This window comes from Leucopleurus acutus, assembly GCF_964270905.1.
Source record: "Leucopleurus acutus genome assembly, chromosome: 19".
NCBI classification, from domain to species: Eukaryota; Metazoa; Chordata; class Mammalia; order Artiodactyla; family Delphinidae; genus Leucopleurus; species Leucopleurus acutus.
Window position 1 is genome coordinate 11,520,600 of NC_139161.1, and position 15,468 is coordinate 11,536,067.

General features: G+C 62.1%; 2 protein-coding genes across 2 annotated transcripts; one reads left to right on the forward strand and one right to left on the reverse strand.

Moving 5' to 3' along the window:
* Positions 1-710: 710 nt before the first annotated feature.
* TEPSIN (TEPSIN adaptor related protein complex 4 accessory protein) lies at positions 711-10,461 on the reverse strand. Its single transcript, XM_082860673.1, has 13 exons — positions 10,412-10,461; positions 8,515-8,587; positions 8,118-8,209; positions 7,857-7,950; positions 5,645-5,712; positions 5,383-5,461; positions 5,186-5,257; positions 4,171-4,374; positions 3,018-3,195; positions 2,764-2,877; positions 2,556-2,634; positions 2,265-2,399; positions 711-1,309 (listed from the first exon to the last, which is right to left on the reverse strand). Exons 1-13 carry the CDS (start codon positions 10,457-10,459, stop codon positions 749-751), a joined length of 1,797 nt encoding a protein of 598 aa, XP_082716799.1. The 5' UTR covers positions 10,460-10,461; the 3' UTR covers positions 711-748.
* A 346-nt stretch (positions 10,462-10,807) lies between these two features.
* Positions 10,808-13,364, forward strand: NDUFAF8 (NADH:ubiquinone oxidoreductase complex assembly factor 8). The gene is made up of 3 exons (XM_082860892.1): positions 10,808-10,911; positions 11,066-11,176; positions 13,118-13,364. The coding sequence occupies exons 1-3, from the start codon at positions 10,828-10,830 to the stop codon at positions 13,145-13,147; spliced, it is 225 nt and encodes a 74-aa protein (XP_082717018.1). The 5' UTR covers positions 10,808-10,827; the 3' UTR covers positions 13,148-13,364.
* Positions 13,365-15,468: the final 2,104 nt, after the last annotated feature.

Genomic DNA, 15,468 nt, shown 5'->3' on the forward strand with positions numbered 1-15,468 from the left:
TGTGTGCCCGTGAGGACCCTGGGGACTGAGGACAGTTCCAAGGGGCGTCTGGTCTCTGAGCTCGGTCAGCAGGCCTTCCCGCCCACACCCTCCAGGCAGGCCACGCCATACACCCACCCCACTGTCCTCCCTTAGGATCCCTTTGGCAACTGGGAAGATCGGGTGGTGTGCTCATCCGGCCAGACCAGATGGCTGTGAGGTGGGGGACCCGGCAGCCCAGGGCCCGCCGGCTGCCAGTCTCAGCAAGCACTCGGCTCCTCATTCTGTGCCCGTCCCGCCCTCCCTGTGTGTCCTGCGGGCTGCTTGGGGGGCTGCTCCTCGGCCATCACACCCAGGGGTGGGCTGGGGGGGGATCCTGCCCCCCAGCAGAAAAATGGGGAACCCACCTCAGGGACAAGGTTGGGGAGTAGCCCCCACGGGCAAGGATGACCCTTCCAGCAGTGCCGGCCTGGCTCTTGCCGGTTCGTGGACTCCTGAAATATTATCTGTGTTTTACTGGTGGCTATTCTCGTCACTGGGTGGGCTGTCCACTCTGAGCTTACCTGGCTGGGTGGCTACTCTCACCAAGGCCTCAGTGGGTGAGGGGAGGAGGCCAGAGGAGGGCGAGGCCGACTGCAGACACCTGAGGGGAGCCACTCTTTGGTGGGACACAGAGGCTGTGGGCACATGGGGACAGCACAAAGTCACAGAGTCCTAGGAGTGAGGGGCTGGGGGACACAGACTCTGCAAGTGGCCCAGGCTGACAAGGTCATGAGTTTAAGAATGCGAAAGCTGATGGCTCAGAGCCAGAAGGCTCCTTTGCTGCCACCCTCTGTGACGACGTCCAGGGAGCCTGGCAGGCTGGGAGGGGTTCTTCTGCAGCAGTCCCGGCCCCCACCAGGCGGGGACAGGCCACCAGTTCCATGCCAGCAAACAAGGAGTCACAGCTGTCCCCGGGGCCCGGGTCAAGCTCTGGCCCTCTCTTTGCAGTGTCTGTGCCGAATGGGCCCCGCTCGGATCCAGCCCCCTGCTCTCTGGAACCTGCCAGTCTGGTCTTGGCCTCCCTGGCATCCGCACGGGCTGGAAGGGGGCAGCCCTCCAGGGAAGTCGGGGGCACAGGGCCGGGCTGCAGCCCCGATGGGGGAGCGGTGCCCTTGGGCGAAAACAGAGCTGAACTCAGAGGCTGCAGGAAAGCCTGGCCCCCCGTGAAAGGCAGGGTGTCGGTCAGCAGGTCTGATGGGCCCACACGGGCGACTGCGGGGCCAGGCTCGGCTGGGGGCCTCCGGGCAGGGGGCCACTGTCGGCAGGAGGCTTCAAAGTGTCTCAGGATCTGAACGAGGGAAGAAGAGGGGAATCAGTGAGGGCTCCTGTGCTCCTCCAGGAATCTCAGAGGACATGGCCCTCCCAGTTCCCTCCTCAATGCCGCTGCCCAGAGCAGGGGGCAGGGCCGCTAGCCGCTCACAACTATTCTCGTGTCATTCCCCCAACTGCAGCGCTGCTGCTCCCCACCCACTGTCACACAAATGGACACTTTCCCGGCGTCAAGCTGCCGTGTGACCTGCCAGAGCAGGAAAAGCCCCCCTGGTCAGGTGCCACACGAGCACCTGACACACACGCGGAGAGAACAGACATGTCTAAACCCCCTGATCGTTCCCACCTGCCAGACTCCTGGGTCCTTCCCAGGTTTTAGAAACACCACCGTGACATGCCCACAACGTGTTTCGTGTGTGGCAGGTTCACTAGTGCTTTGAAGAAGGGCAGTTTAGGGACAGGTGACTAAGGATCTGAATCTTCAGCCACCACAGAGGAAACCAGAAGCCGAAGGATGCCAACAGCGGGCGGAGGTGCTGGGGCCTGGCTGCTGCCGAGGGGCCCCCAGCGAAGATCCCGGGTGGCCTCCCCACATTCATCAGTGGAAAGAAGACTCAGACGAATGGAACCATTTCTGTCCTCCTGGAGCTGGGGATCTGGGAGCAGAGCTCAGACCCACGAGCTGTGACCCAGAGTGCAGAACAGAGGGACAGATGCATCCAAGCATTCGAGGAGAGCTTCCCACAGGAGACGAGCCCTGAGGGAGAGCGAGTCGCCCGAAGGGCAGAGCTGCTGGGCAGAAGGGCGGGGGAGAGGCCAGGCCCCCGACCGCTGTCCTAAGGGCATGACCTGTCCCTCCTGTCCAGCAAGGGCAGGAGGGGCGGGTCTAGGGAAGGCAGTGGAGGGTGGGGGAGACGGCGTGGGGCTGCCGAGGCGTCCTGTGCCCGCTTCTCTGGGTCCCAGAGGCTGCCCACCTTGGTGGCCTTGTTGGTCACGGGTCCAGGGCTGCCCACACTGAGCTCCTGCAGCCGAGGCCGGGCAAGGAGCAGGACTCGCTCCTGGGAGAGCAGGTCGGTGCCCCCAAGGGAGGCGATGGCACCCAGGGCTCTCTGCGGGGCGGGCTTGATGTCAGCAGGGTCCACCCCCAGGGAGGGCTGTCTGACCAGCTCCCTCCCTCCTCTCGGCCCTCAGCCGAGCTGGGCGGTCCACCAGAATCCCGTGCTCACTCCCCCCTCACCCACCGCCACCCCCGCTCCCCCCCTCACCATCTGCACACGCTCGCTGGTTGCGCCCAGGTGGCGGATGAGCAGCTCCAGCACGGCCTCACAGTTGAGGAGTCCACACCTGCATGAAGGGGGCACCGGGCAATGGGGCTGGGCCAGCAGAGCAAGAGGGGGGCGGTGTGCAGAGCCAGGGTGAGGGGCGGGGGGGTGGGCGCAGGGCTGGGGGGCCTGCAGTGGGTCAAGGGCTCACTCTTTGACGAAGTGCTGCACCTCCTCTCGGCTCAGGAAGCAATGTGGCCCCCGTGTCACGGCCCGGACCAGGCTCAGCTCCTGCTGGCAGTCACTCAGGATCACGGCCTCGACCCTGTCGGGGGCACGCAGGTCAGGAAAGAGAGTGGACTCCACCCATGCCAGGAGGGGTTAAGCCTTTCCGGGTCAAGTCTCCCCCATCGGGGTAGGACCCTGGAGCAGGGCAGGGAGGGGTGCCCTGGGGTGCTGGCTCACCTTTCTGCCAGGTCGCTGGGTGCCCGGCTGGCCCCTGAGGGGCTGTCACTGCCCGACGGACTACCTGAGTCCGAGGCCTTGCCCAGGTCGTCATTTTCCTGGGAAGAATCCTGAGAGTTTGGGCTGCTGTCCAGCTCCTCCCAGCCGCCTCCGGCCTGCCCAGGCTGGTGTCTCATGGCTGGAAGAAACAGTGACCAAGGGTAAGACCCTTGTGGGCCTCAGACTGGCCCCATGTCCATCTTCCAGGAGCCCTGGATGGGGAGACCCAGGGAAGGGCCTGGGGGCTGGGTCCCGAGATGTGGACAGGGTGGCCGCCTGGGCTCCAGCTCCAGGAAACACCAGGCGAGAGGAGACGGGACAGAATGGGGCACATTCTGACTCAGGGCCAGGGTGGGGGGTCCCGCACGGGACACGCCCAGCCTGGAAGATGCAGGAAGCAGTGCCAGGCACCACAGGCCAGGCGGGAGGCAGGACACGCAGGGCAGCGGGCTGGGGCAGTAGGGCGGCGCCCAGCACAGCAGCTCTCAAATCCCAGTGAGTCCTGACATTCTTCCTTCTAGCCAGACAAACGTGACAGCAGCTTCTGGGAAAGGCGGAGATCACAGACAGATGCCCCTCCTTCCTTTCTTACAGCTCACCACTAGAACGCACGTGCCACAGAGCCTGGCCCCTGTGGGGGGCCTCCCTGTTGTCCCTGGGCCCTGATGGGCTGCACAGCCGCTTGAACGCGCTGGGTGAATGCACAAGAGCTGGGGCTGGGCTCCCGTCCCAGCTCAAGTCCTGCTTCTGTGTCTGAGCAGCTGGGATCCTGGGCGGACCCCGCCTTCTCTTGGGGCCTTACCACCCAAGTTCCCACCCAGAGCAGACTGACAGAGACGTCAGACAGTGCAGGGACAAGGCAGCCACCGCAGAGGAACTCGAGTCGTGTGGGCGGCCGGCTCTGTGGGGGTTCCCACGTGGCCAATGGAGCATGCTGGCTCTGAGAGATGTCGTGGGAGCGGCAGGGTGTGGCTCGTACCCCCTCCCACCATGGGTGGGCTGCTTTCTTCCTCCTTCCCCATCAGCTCCGGCCTGGCCCGAACAGGTGACAGGAAGCCCAGGGCCCTGGGAGGGGGAAGCCAGACCCCTCCAGGGGAGGAGTCTCGCTGGATACCTCGGGCACCTGGGCCGGCTGTGGGGAGAGGGTTCCCAGGGGTTGGAGGGCCGAGGCCGGCTGAAGGTGTCACAGCCGGCTGGTAGGCGTCACCTCGCAGAAGGGACCTCTGGGAGCTGGGGCTCTCAGGCCCAGGGCGCATGGCGCTGGCCACCACCTCTGCGGCCTTCTGGATGGTGGACAGGAAGGCTTCGCCTGCAGAGCCTGCACCAGAGACGGAGAGGAGACGGCGCAGCCCCTCTCAGTCCTGCCCCGTTTTCCCAGGATGAGGTGCCTCTGCCTGCTCCCCACCCAGGACTTGGAAGCAGGACACAAGCTGCAGTCACAGAGCAGAGACCGTGTGGAGGGACAGGGCCCTTCCGGAAGCTTCCGTGGTGAATTCACTTCAGTGCATCCTGGCCCCGTGGAACCTGGACGCTCGGCAGCTCACAGCAAAGCTGTGCCGCTGGGCCCCCTGGGTCCCCGCCTCGGAGCAGGGGGCCACCTGAGGTGCTTGTCCTGAGAACCACAATCTCCGTGGCCGCTTAAGGAGTGCTCACGCCCAGGGCTGAAGGGCCTTCCCACGAGTGCCCCAGAGAGGGTGATCCGGCGGCCACCCCCAAATTAGGAACAGGTGGGGCCTCTGAGGCAGACCCACTTCGGGAATTACAAGTGCCAGGGAACTGGGAGCCGTGACCACACAGTCAGCACAGCAGCCTGACACGGCCCAGAGCCCACGAGAGGCTCACGTGGGCCTGCTGGGGCCTCAGGCTCTCCCAGCAAGCAGGGCCGGCACCCGGCCTGCTCTAAATCACCCCTGCCACAGCCGGGACCACCACCCTCTGCCCTTGGCTCCTTGAAGGAGCCAGCGCTGGGGGCCCGAGTGCAAGGCTGACCCTCAGCCTGGCTTCTCACCTGTCGGTTAAACAGAGCCGGCTGCACCTGCCCTGCCACCCCAGGGTGGGAGGGAAGTCAGTCGGGGGGCGCACAGGCCCCGCCCACCCCTCGCCCGGCCCCTCATCCCCACAGCACTCACCTGTGTGGCCCCGTTCCTTGCTGTAGCCGAAGCCCTGTAGGGAGCTCTGGGGCCTGGACTGGGAGCCCATGCCTGTGGGGAGGCCCACGTCAGCAGCGGCGGGGACCCCCACCCTCAGTCCCGGATACTCAGGGGAGGAGAGGCCGTGAGCCCCCGCAGAGTGGAACCTGGTGATGGGGCTGGACGTACTTGCATACCTGCTGGAGGCAGGGCCCTGGGTGGCTGGGAAGGAGGCAGAGGTGACAAGGCGTCCGAGAACAAGGCAGCCCCCAAGTCCTAGGCAGAGGCAGAGGACACTCAGCACAGCCACACGCCGCTGTCCTCCCGCCCACCCCTCTGCTCTGCACCCCTGTCCCCTTCTCCTCTGAGGGCCACGCACAGGGGCTCCCGTCCCGCAGCAGGAGTGGAACCAGAGTCCCGGGTGGGAAAAGCAGGGAGAGACCTGGGTCCTGGGCTCACCTGGGCGGCTGCCCGCACCTTCTGGTACAAGCTGTTCCCGTGGAGAGGATCCGGGGGTCCCGTGAAAACTGCGGGACGGAGGCAGAGGGGAGCAGAGCTGAGCTGGGCTATGCCAACCACCCCGAGGGGCCCAGCCTCAATGCCCACCCCCGACACAGGTGGTGAGCCTCGGCCCCGCCCAGCCCCCCAGGAAGCCCCTGCTCAGCACCCCCCCCGAGTCCCTGGGGGCTTCCTAAAGCACAGATGCACCACCGTCCCCAGGCCTGAGGTGGCTATGCCCTCACAACCCCTCAGCTCCCCCGGCCCACACCCCCAGCGGCGAGGCTGCAATCCGACCTCCAGAACATCATGGGCTGCATCACTCCCTGACCCCACTGCCGCCCCCGCCTGAGCTCCTGCACCCGCGGCCTAACTGCCTCCCCTCAACCCCTTCTCCACCCAGAGGCAACCAGAGGGGGCTCTTGTCCGATTCAAAACACTTAGCGCTTCCAGGGGCTCAAAGATGATAAAACTCAAGTTCCTTACCACGTCTGAAAAGTCTCCTGCTCATAAAACTTCAGATGTGGTGAATCAAACGAGCTTAAATCTCATTAAGCCACTCGCGGGCTCTCCCTGCCGCAGGGCCCTTGCACTAGCTGGAGGACACCTTAAGCCTGGCTCCACCTCATCCTTTCAGAGCTGAGAGGAAGAGCAGGGCCTCTCTGTTTCCTCTGTCCAAACACATCGCACTTTTCACCCATCTGGTGCTGTCTCCACCCTGGCAGGCCAGCCCCGGGGTGTGCAGACCACGGCCCTGCAACCAGGTAGGGCGGGCACCTCCCTGCTGCCGTGCCACAGCTCCCACCCTCCCTGTGGGGCCCAAGCCTCGAATTGCAGGGGACCCCCACCTGGCCCCCAAAGTAGGGCCGTCCTCTCTGTGTACCTTCCTGCTCCCAGCACCACCTCTTCTCACAGCCTATGCAGGCCTATCTGGGCACCCGTCCTCTGGGGGCAGTGCTCAGAGCTCAAGCGATTTTGGTGCCAACAGAAAACCACGGTCTGCTGTCCCTGTTCTGCTTCATCTGCCCTCTTTGGAGACCAGGATAGAGGTGACATCTGGCACCAGCCATGGTCACATGAGCTGCCCAGCGGGACAGGCCCATTCTGACCAGCTGGCTGGTGAGTATGAACCAGCCGTGCTGCTTCAGTGCACAAGCTCCGGGGAGCTAAGCCGTGACAAGTGCACCCCCAGCCCCCTGGATGCCTCTGGGCATCTGCTGAGTCATGGTCTGTGCCCGCTTCAAGGCCATTCCCTGTCTCCAAGGCGCTGGCATAATGGCCCAGGGCCCACGGGCAGCCCAGCCCCACCCCAGCCTCAGTCCTGCCTGCAGTAAAGGGGGGACAGTGGATTTGGGGTGTGGGTGGGATAAGTCCCAGCACCTGGCGGGTGGGACTAACTTGCTAACTGCTGAGGGTCTCCTGCAAGCAAGCAGTGGCCGAGGGACTCAGTCCCCTCCGTGGCATTGCCCCTCAGGGACAGCTTGGCAGGGTGGGTTCTTGCCTGAACACCAAGGCCCTCCTGTTCAGTTTGCCCCACCCGAGGAGAAGATCTCAGGCCATGTCCCCACAAGTCCTTGTTAACAAGAGATGAGAGACGCACGGACACCTCCGGCCTGGGGGTGGGTGAGTGATGGGGCTCCACCCCAGACCCACCTGTCGCCTGGACCACGACAGGCCAGAGCCCCACCTCTCCTGCCGGCCTCACCAGTCCCGTCCTCCCACAGCCCTTCCAACAGCGGAAGGCTTACTAGGGCCCTGAGGAGCAGCCCTGGGGAGAAGAGAGAGCCCGTGGCAGGGATGGCAGTGCGGACGCTTGCCGAGCGCCCACCGTGTGCAGGGCACAAGGACAGGAAAGGTCCAGGCCGCAAGGGCCTGGCAGGGCTCACGGACAGACACCAGTCATTCTGTACAGTGCGGTGAACACAGAGGAGGAGCAGGGGGCTAAGCGCAGGGAGGGCTTGGAGGAGCCCCCAGCTGAGCTGGCCTGGCCCTTTGGGGAGGAGGGAAGGGTCCGGCACAGAGGAGCTGGCAGCAGAGGACAGGGTGGACGGAGCACAGGGTGGGAGCATGAGCAAGGGGTGGGGGAGCGGGGGCCCGGGTTATGGGATTTGGCCAAGACCTGCCCTGGCCACCCTCCTCCCTGCACCTCCACTGGGTTGTGCCGGTGCTGTACCTGCGGCTTCCTGGATGAAGGCGGGGTTGCGCTTAAGGATGAGCAGGAAGGACGAGGAGCCATGACCGCACAGGTGCAGCATGATCTTCAGTACCTGGGGGAGCAGGCACGTGGGGCAGAGCTGGGCCCAAAGAATGGCACCCCTCCCGACACAGCCACCGCGCCCCCGGCTCACCCCTCCCCTCCAGCCTCACCACCGGGGGCAGGACTGGGCCCTAAACTCACCCCCAGGAAAGTCTGCGGAGCCGCTCACGGACTCACCTTGAGCTTCACGCGGCCAGAGCCGCTCTGCAGACGGCTCAGCAGGTACTCCAGGAGGCACTGGCTGCTGCCCAGGGACTCGTGGGTGATCTCTGGGAGGCGCTTGGTTAGGGAAGGGGCGAGCTGACCCTGGGCCGCACACGGCCGCTGGCCTGGGCGAGAAGCCAGGCCTTCCTGCCACACGCTCCTCAGCGTGTCCCCCCAGCAGGCGCCCACCCAGGCCCTGGTTTCAGGAGCATCAGGCTTCGAGGGTTTCCTGAGCCTCATCTCATCAGTAGTGCGGCTTTCAGAGCCCGCTCACACCTGGCTACTATGGAAAAGGAGCCGTGGCCCGCTCAGGGTAGAAGCCCAGGAACCCTGCTCCAGGGCCCCCACATGTGTCCACAAGGAAGGATACTGGCGATCTCCTCAAACAGGTAGCCTGGACACGGGACGTCATCATCCGACGTTCCCTTCAGGAGAATCGGGAGCTGAAAGGGAGGGAGAGCCCTGCCCACAGTGAGTGGCCATGCACACAGGGGGCCCCCGGACACCAAAGGGGCCACCCATTCCTGAGATGGGCCACAGGAGCCCTCGTTCTCGGGGCACCAGTCTCCACACATCTCGTTGTTGGCATGCCACAGGGTGAGGGGACCCAGAGAGGGCAGTTATGGTCCTACTGGCCACAGGAAGCCTGCAGGAGCCTCCCTTGTGGAGGTCAGCATGAACGCCTGGAAGAGGAAATGGGTGGTGGTCTCCATGGTGATGGGCCCTCTGCGTCAGGATTCGGCATGGCCCCCAGACCCCTATGCTTACAGCCGCACAACTTAAAACCACCTTTAGTTTACCTACTTACTGACTGGCAAAAAAAAAAAAAAGCCCTTGGGGTCAGCCCCCTTCCCACTTCCCACGCAGGGCACTGGGAAGATTACATTTTTCCGGAACACAAATCAGCAAAGTGACATAACCATTCAGCCTGACCGACCTACAGCTCCACTTCTATGAAAGGACTCCACTATGAAACAACCCAAAGCAAAAATAACCAACTTAGTTGTGTGTCTCACGTTTACCTGTTGGCAGAAATTAAGAGCTGACTCAGCACAAAGACCTACAGCTTATAGGGATAAAACCCAGAAACACCCGTTCCACATCACTGAACATCTGGGGGGCACAAGCCTCAGTGTAGACAGACTTCAGGTGCACTCCGGGAGGTGCTGGCCACAGACACGGTCTGCCTGAATGTCGCACGAGGCTGTGTGTGTACACACTCTTTAGCTATTTGTCCACCAAGACCCAGAGGGGAGCTGGCAAGGTCTGCAGAACCGTAGAATGCTTGGCACATAGCGAAATCTCTGCTCAAAGAGAACTGACTGTGCTTCTGGCAGCACGAGGGTGACCGGGAATCCCCCCACCCCCATCCCCACTGCCTGCCTGAGGAAGCTCGAGGTGCCAGGAGAATTTACTGGGTCATTTCAGAAGCATTTTCTAAGAAGGACCTACAATTGTGAACACGGAACTCCTACAACTCGGGAGTATCTTTCTCAAGGACCTGAAGGCCACTCCTCTAAATGTAACCATCAGGAAGGACAGGGGCTGTCTCCCAATCGCTACTGGACGATGGGATCCTAGCTTCTGTAACCACCAGCTATCAGCACAGCAGCCGGTATCCCGTGGACACTGCCCAACTGCCTATAATTTTTCACTTGAGCTCCACCCGTCCCTCCTTCTGTCCTGAAAACTCTCAGTCCTCTCTGCACAATTTGGAGTGGAGCTCAGGGCTTCCCCCACCGCCTGAGCCACTGAATAAAAGGTTTTCCCCTGTTTCCCGGACCAGTGTCTGGTTGTGTTTATCTTAGACAGAATTTGGGGTCACTATGTTTCCTTTTCTGTAAGGTTATTGATACTTCAAGTTGGGTAAGAAAACAAAAGCTGGGGTCCCACAGCTCTCTTCTCCAACTTGGATTTTGTTCAAGGGGGGTCTCACTGTCCCCAGTGGACCTGACACACGGGTAGCCTGACCTGCCCCCTCGACGTACGTGCTGTGGGATCCCCCAGCTTTGGGAGGGGCCGAAGAGTAGGAGGGGAGAGGAGGAGGGGTCTGGGGTGTAGGAGGGGACGGAAGGGGGTGAAAAAGAGTAGAGAGAATAAGTGGGAGGGGCCGGGGGACGACGGAGGGGACGCCGAGCTCAGGAGCAGCCGGAGAGCCCGGCGCGGGGACGCCGCGAGGGTCGAGCGGAGCCAGGGAGGCGGCCGGTTCGGGCCGGGGGCGAGGCCAGGAGGCGGCGCGCGGCGGGGCCGGGGCCCCCCGCACTCACCCGGTGCAGGAAGCTCAGGCGGTCCCGCAGCGGCACCGTGGCCGCCATGGTGCCGGTCAGCTTCCGGCCCCGCCCAGCTCCCGCCAGGCCCGAGCCCCTTCCAATAACTGCGCGGGTCTGACCCCGCTGGCCAATCACTCGCGTGAGGCGGGCCCTGCGGCCGACTTCGGGAAACAATTTGCACATGAACCAATCCAAAGTCCAAGGACAAAGACAGACAAAACCGCGAGCCAATTGCAAGGCTCTGGAACACCAGGAGCGGTTCCGGAGGAGAGGCGGAGGCGAGGGCTGAAGCCTGGCCAATGACAAAGCGCAAGAAAGGTTGTGGGCGGAAGCTCCGACCTATTAAGCTGTTGGGTGCCGGAAGAGGCTGGACCTAAGATGGCGGCGCCCACGGGTGCCAGGAAGAGGTGCTCATGTCGGGGAACGGAGCAGTGTGGGGTCGCGTGCGAAGCCGCCTCCGTGCCTTCCCCGATCGCCTGGCGGCCTGTGGGGCCGAGGTGCGGAGTCGTCAGGCGGGGCAGGAAGGGCCGCGCGGGGCGGGGTGCGGGCTGGCGGGGTGGTGGTGACTGGGGAGCGGCGACGGGGTCTGCCCGGGTGACCGGCGGCCGTGGGGGCCGCCGCGACCCTCGCCCGTCCCCGTCCCGCCCCCAGGCCACGGCCTACGGCAGGTGCGTGCAGGCGTCCATGGCCCCGGGCGGCCGCTTGAGGAAGGATCTGTGTGCGCAGGAGTTCGAGGCCTTACGGAGCTGCTTCGTTGCCGCGGTAGGTGGGCGCCGGCCCCGCCCGGGGAACGGACCCTGGGAGGCTGGCACCCACGTGCTTGCGCGGGCCCTCCGGCTTCCTTTCCTTCTGGGTGCGGTGCTGGGCGCCAGCAAGTGCTTCAGACGCGGCACACCCTCCATCAGCCGGCGCGACCCCCGCCGCCATGGAGCGCGCGTGCCAGTGTCCGTCAGGTTGGGGGAGCACCGCTTTCAACGTGTACCTGCCAGTGCCTTGTAACCCTTTGCGGGACTGTTGCTGGTGGGGGGTCCCGGTCCCTGCTGTCCTAGTTTCTCTGGTGTTTAGGACCCCACGTGTGTGCTGTGCGTGGGCAGTTGCAACCGGGCACCCCGACCCCCCCCTTCCTTTCGACTACCCCATTTCACAGAGGGTGAAAGGAGAAAAAACGAGTGTATTTTAGGTTTGTTGTCATGACCAAGGTTACAGAGGCTGAGAAGTCCCCCACCCAGCCGCGCTGGTTGGTTCTCACTGGCGCAGAAGCGGGCTGTGGTGACAACAGTGTGTTCCTTGGCTCTGGACTCAGTTCTGCCTCTAACCCTTCTGTAACAGGTGGTTTCTGTTTCTGCGCTGTGGCGTTTTCTGATCCTCATCTGATCAAATGCTATGCCAGTGAAAATAGACACCGTGCACAAGTAAAGATTTATGGTGTTGTGTTGATGCATTTATTATAAAGGATGGGGAGGAAGTAGGGTTGGAAGAGACCCACACTGACTGAGGGAGAGGAGCTCTCTGGGGAACCGAGATGGGAGTTCCAGTCTCTCAAGAGGAGGGTGTGGAGACCGCCTGTAATGAGGCTTTAACACAGGGTTTTGAGCTGGTGTCATGGCCTTGGGTGCCCCTGGCCCAGTGGGTCTGGGGTGGGCCACGATGCCAGTGGTCAGCTCTGTTTGCCAGAACTGCTGATCTCGAGAACTGGACCCAAGAAGGGGCAGTTGGGTCAGCCTAGCAGAATTCAGGGAATCCAAGGCAGTTTCCTGATGTTCCAGGATGGTTGAGAATGCGTGGGCTATCCCTCATTTCCTGGAGGGCTCAGAGAACTCCTTGCACCTTCCTTGCCATCGTTGTGGCTGGGACGTGTGGCCTCAGCCCTTGTCACCAACCTCTGATCTGACATGTGCCCTTCACCCAAGCTGCATGTGTCCCTTGAACTTGCTTCCTGCCTCTTGGCAGCTTCCCTACTTTACTTAGAGTGTTCCCTCGGGGAGGGGACAAACCTTCATTCTGTGGTCACTGGTTGGAAGGATTCACACGTGAGATAAAGATCACACACTTCTGGCCACGCTAGGCTTTTCTCTACCGCCTGTGGTTAGTCAGGAATCACCCATTACAGGTATCTGGTCATCTGTGATTCCTTACGCTCCTTTGCCTCTGTCACGTCATCCTGCCCCCGGGAGCATGTCGCTGCCTCTCGTGCCATTTTCCACTGAGGGTAACCTAACTGCAGGCCCTGGGCACTGGAAGCTCAGAACAGGGAACTTGGGGGTTTCTCACCTAAGAACACAAGCCGGTGAACGCATTTTTGCCCACTCTGCCTGGACCCTGAGACTCCACGGGGCTGAACGAGGAGGCAGAGGGCTCTGGGCGCCACTTCCAGCTCCGTCCCTGGGAGCCCTGTCCCTGGGCAAGTGTTTCAGCATCTCTGACCTCAGAGTTTCCGCTACAGGGGGAAAACTAAACGTAACTCGTTGGTGCACAGTGCCTGGCACAGGTGGGCGTGGCTTTGAGGCCACAGAGCAGGTTGAGCTCTGTGGCCTGTGGAGGTGGGAGCAGAGACCCAGCCCCAGGGGTCCCCTGCTGCAATCCATGGCCAGGCTCTTTGTAAGTTATTTGCCAGAAGATGGCATTTGGTGTGGCAGTTTTCTTACTTTAGAGCCACGTCTAACTTGAAAACAACTCATTCAGACAAAGAACTTTCTCTTCCAGGCCAAGAAGACCCTGACAGGAAGCCATTAGGAAGGACTGCGAGCTCCACTCCACGTCCCCGGGTGTGTGGTACTGATGGCCCCGAGGGGCAACTGTCTAAAACCTCAAAAGCTCTTGAGGCTAAAAGGACCGGAAACACTTTAGGCGAGTGCGGGCAGAGGGGAATGGGTTTTCCAGCTTTGCTCACTTAAGGATTCAGGGGAGAGTAAGATGAAGTGAACCCACAATAAAGACCAGATCAGATGCTATAAGAGCTATTTTGTCTGCAGGGTGAGCGCGTGGGCCATAGAACACCCTGCCTCTCGAGTCTCTCTTTTTTTTTTTTTTTTTTTTTTTGGCGGTACGCGGGCCTCTCACTGTTGTGGCCTCTCCCGTTGCGGAGCTCAGGCTCCGGACGCGCAGGCCCAGCGGCCATGGCTCACGGGCCCAGCCGCTCCGCGGCATATGGGATCCTCCCAGACTGGGGCACGAACCCGCGTCCCCTGCATCGGCAGGTGGACTCTCAACCACTGCACCACCAGGGAAGCCCGAGTCTCATTTTTTAAAGAATTCTCACCAAAGGCGTGTCGTCTGAGTCTAGCGAGGCCTCTAGAAGTAACTACCAATTTACAGCACGGACCAAAGAGAGAAGAGCGACACCACGAGGGAAAGGTAACCGCTGTAGGAATCTGATACTGATGGTTTTTTCAGACTTGGAGAGGAAAAAAGGCAGGGGTTGCTCTTCCAGACTAAGGCATGAGTCGAGGGAGGGTCCGGTTTAGTGAGACCCTCCCCGTGGGGTCTCCTACCCACCCTTCTGCAGCCTCTGGAGTCCAAGCCCAAGCCCATCCCTGCCAGCCTCCTGCTGGCTCTGGTTCCACCTGTCATCCTGAGATTAAGGTTAGGCCGCAGCAGCGCCCCTCCCAACATGCACATGCGCAGTCCAGGGAGACCTGACAGGACCCTGGTGCCACGGCCTGAAGATTCCAAGGTCCTGAGCACCGCCTGCTGGGCGCGTGGGGACTGTGCTCCCAGAGCCCCCTCCCCGGGGTGTGGAGGTCACACTGTCCTCTGGCTCCATCCAGGCCATGGCGTCCCAGAGCCTCGTGCCAGGGCACCCTCGCCCTGAGTCCTGGAGCTGTTTCCTCTTGTAAACGCTCCTCCAGAATCAGCCCGACTTTCCCCCAGGTGGTGAAACCCCTCATCTCTTGAGACATCATCCCAGTGAAATGCAGTTCCCAGGGCGGCCTCGGAGGGGAGCCACACACCGTTCAAGGGCTTCAGGGCTGTTAGAAACTGTCCCGCTGGGCGGTCACATGTCACAGTCAACACTGGAATTCAGGACTAGACACTGATGACACGACCCCCATCCCTGCCAGGGGTGACGAACCCACAGATAGGCTGAAGGCTGTGGGGAGGAGTGGGCCTCCCCACTTTGGCGTCCACCCGGACCTAGCGTCTGCCCAGCACGTGCTTCTGGCCTGAGGATGGCCTTCTCTTCCTGATCCTTCATGCCCTTTGACAGCCTGCTGGCTAGGGCTTCCGGCATCTCTGCTGGGCACAGGTGCTCTGGCCCCTTCCAGAACTGTGCCGCCAAGTGCTCTCTCCTGCCATCCCTTCAGACTCCAGTTCTTGGAGGCACATGAAGCCGCCACCTCATGTCTCAAGCCTAGGGCTGCGGATGTGGTCCACTGACGGGGCCAGGCCGCTCACCACACACTAAAGTCACCTTGCAGGTCTCCCCGGCTCGCCTCCCCAAACTCACCCTGTCTTCAAGACTACTTATTGAAGGGAATTCAACCAAGTTGTGTCAGGATGCAGGAAAGATGGTCTCTGCTGCTTCTGTAGCTGCGTCACCATGAAGAAGTCACCCCATGCGGCTCTGTACTCTCCGCCTGTCTTGACCTTAGACCGAGAGCTCAGCTGCACCAGTGGAGGCAGTATACAGCCTCGGCCTTGGCTTATTCCTACCCTGGTCTGGACTCAGTGGCCCTGCTCTCGAACAGGAGCATGGACAGGGTGCTGTCCCAGTCACCCAGGCCAGCATGGCCCCATGTCTGCCAAGTGTAGCTGCCAGCACAGAAGGTCGCCCACTGGTGGCCCAGTGTGCTGCTCTGGCTGGGACCCCTGGCCATATGTGCCAGCCATGGGACCCAGATGGAGGAGTGGTCTGTGGTCAGAAAGCAAAGCACTGTCCCGGGGCCCTTCCTAGCTCCCTGCATTACTGGTAATGGTGACCCCACCCAGAGGTCTGCCCAGATTCTGGGGAAGATTCGGGTTCCTTTCCCAAGGGGCTGCCAACTGGGGAGGGAAGTGGAGCTGAAAGCCAGGAGGAGAGAACAAGCGTTAACTGGGACAGAGGACCCCGAGTG

Excerpts from the sequence above, each read along its gene's own strand:
- NDUFAF8 (XM_082860892.1), top strand. The coding sequence starts at position 10,828 with ATGTCGGGGAACGGAGCAGTGTGGGGTCGCGTGCGAAGCCGCCTCCGT. Across the intron at positions 10,912-11,065 it reads TGGCGGCCTGTGGGGCCGAG|GCCACGGCCTACGGCAGGTG; the intron begins GTGCGGAGTCGT and ends TCCCGCCCCCAG. Across the intron at positions 11,177-13,117 it reads GGAGCTGCTTCGTTGCCGCG|GCCAAGAAGACCCTGACAGG; the intron begins GTAGGTGGGCGC and ends TTTCTCTTCCAG.
- TEPSIN (XM_082860673.1), bottom strand. The coding sequence starts at position 10,459 with ATGGCGGCCACGGTGCCGCTGCGGGACCGCCTGAGCTTCCTGCACCGG. Across the intron at positions 7,951-8,117 it reads CTGGCCGCGTGAAGCTCAAG|GTACTGAAGATCATGCTGCA; the intron begins GTGAGTCCGTGA and ends CTGCTCCCCCAG. Across the intron at positions 3,196-4,170 it reads AGCCGGCCCAGGTGCCCGAG|CCATGAGACACCAGCCTGGG; the intron begins GTATCCAGCGAG and ends TGTTTCTTCCAG.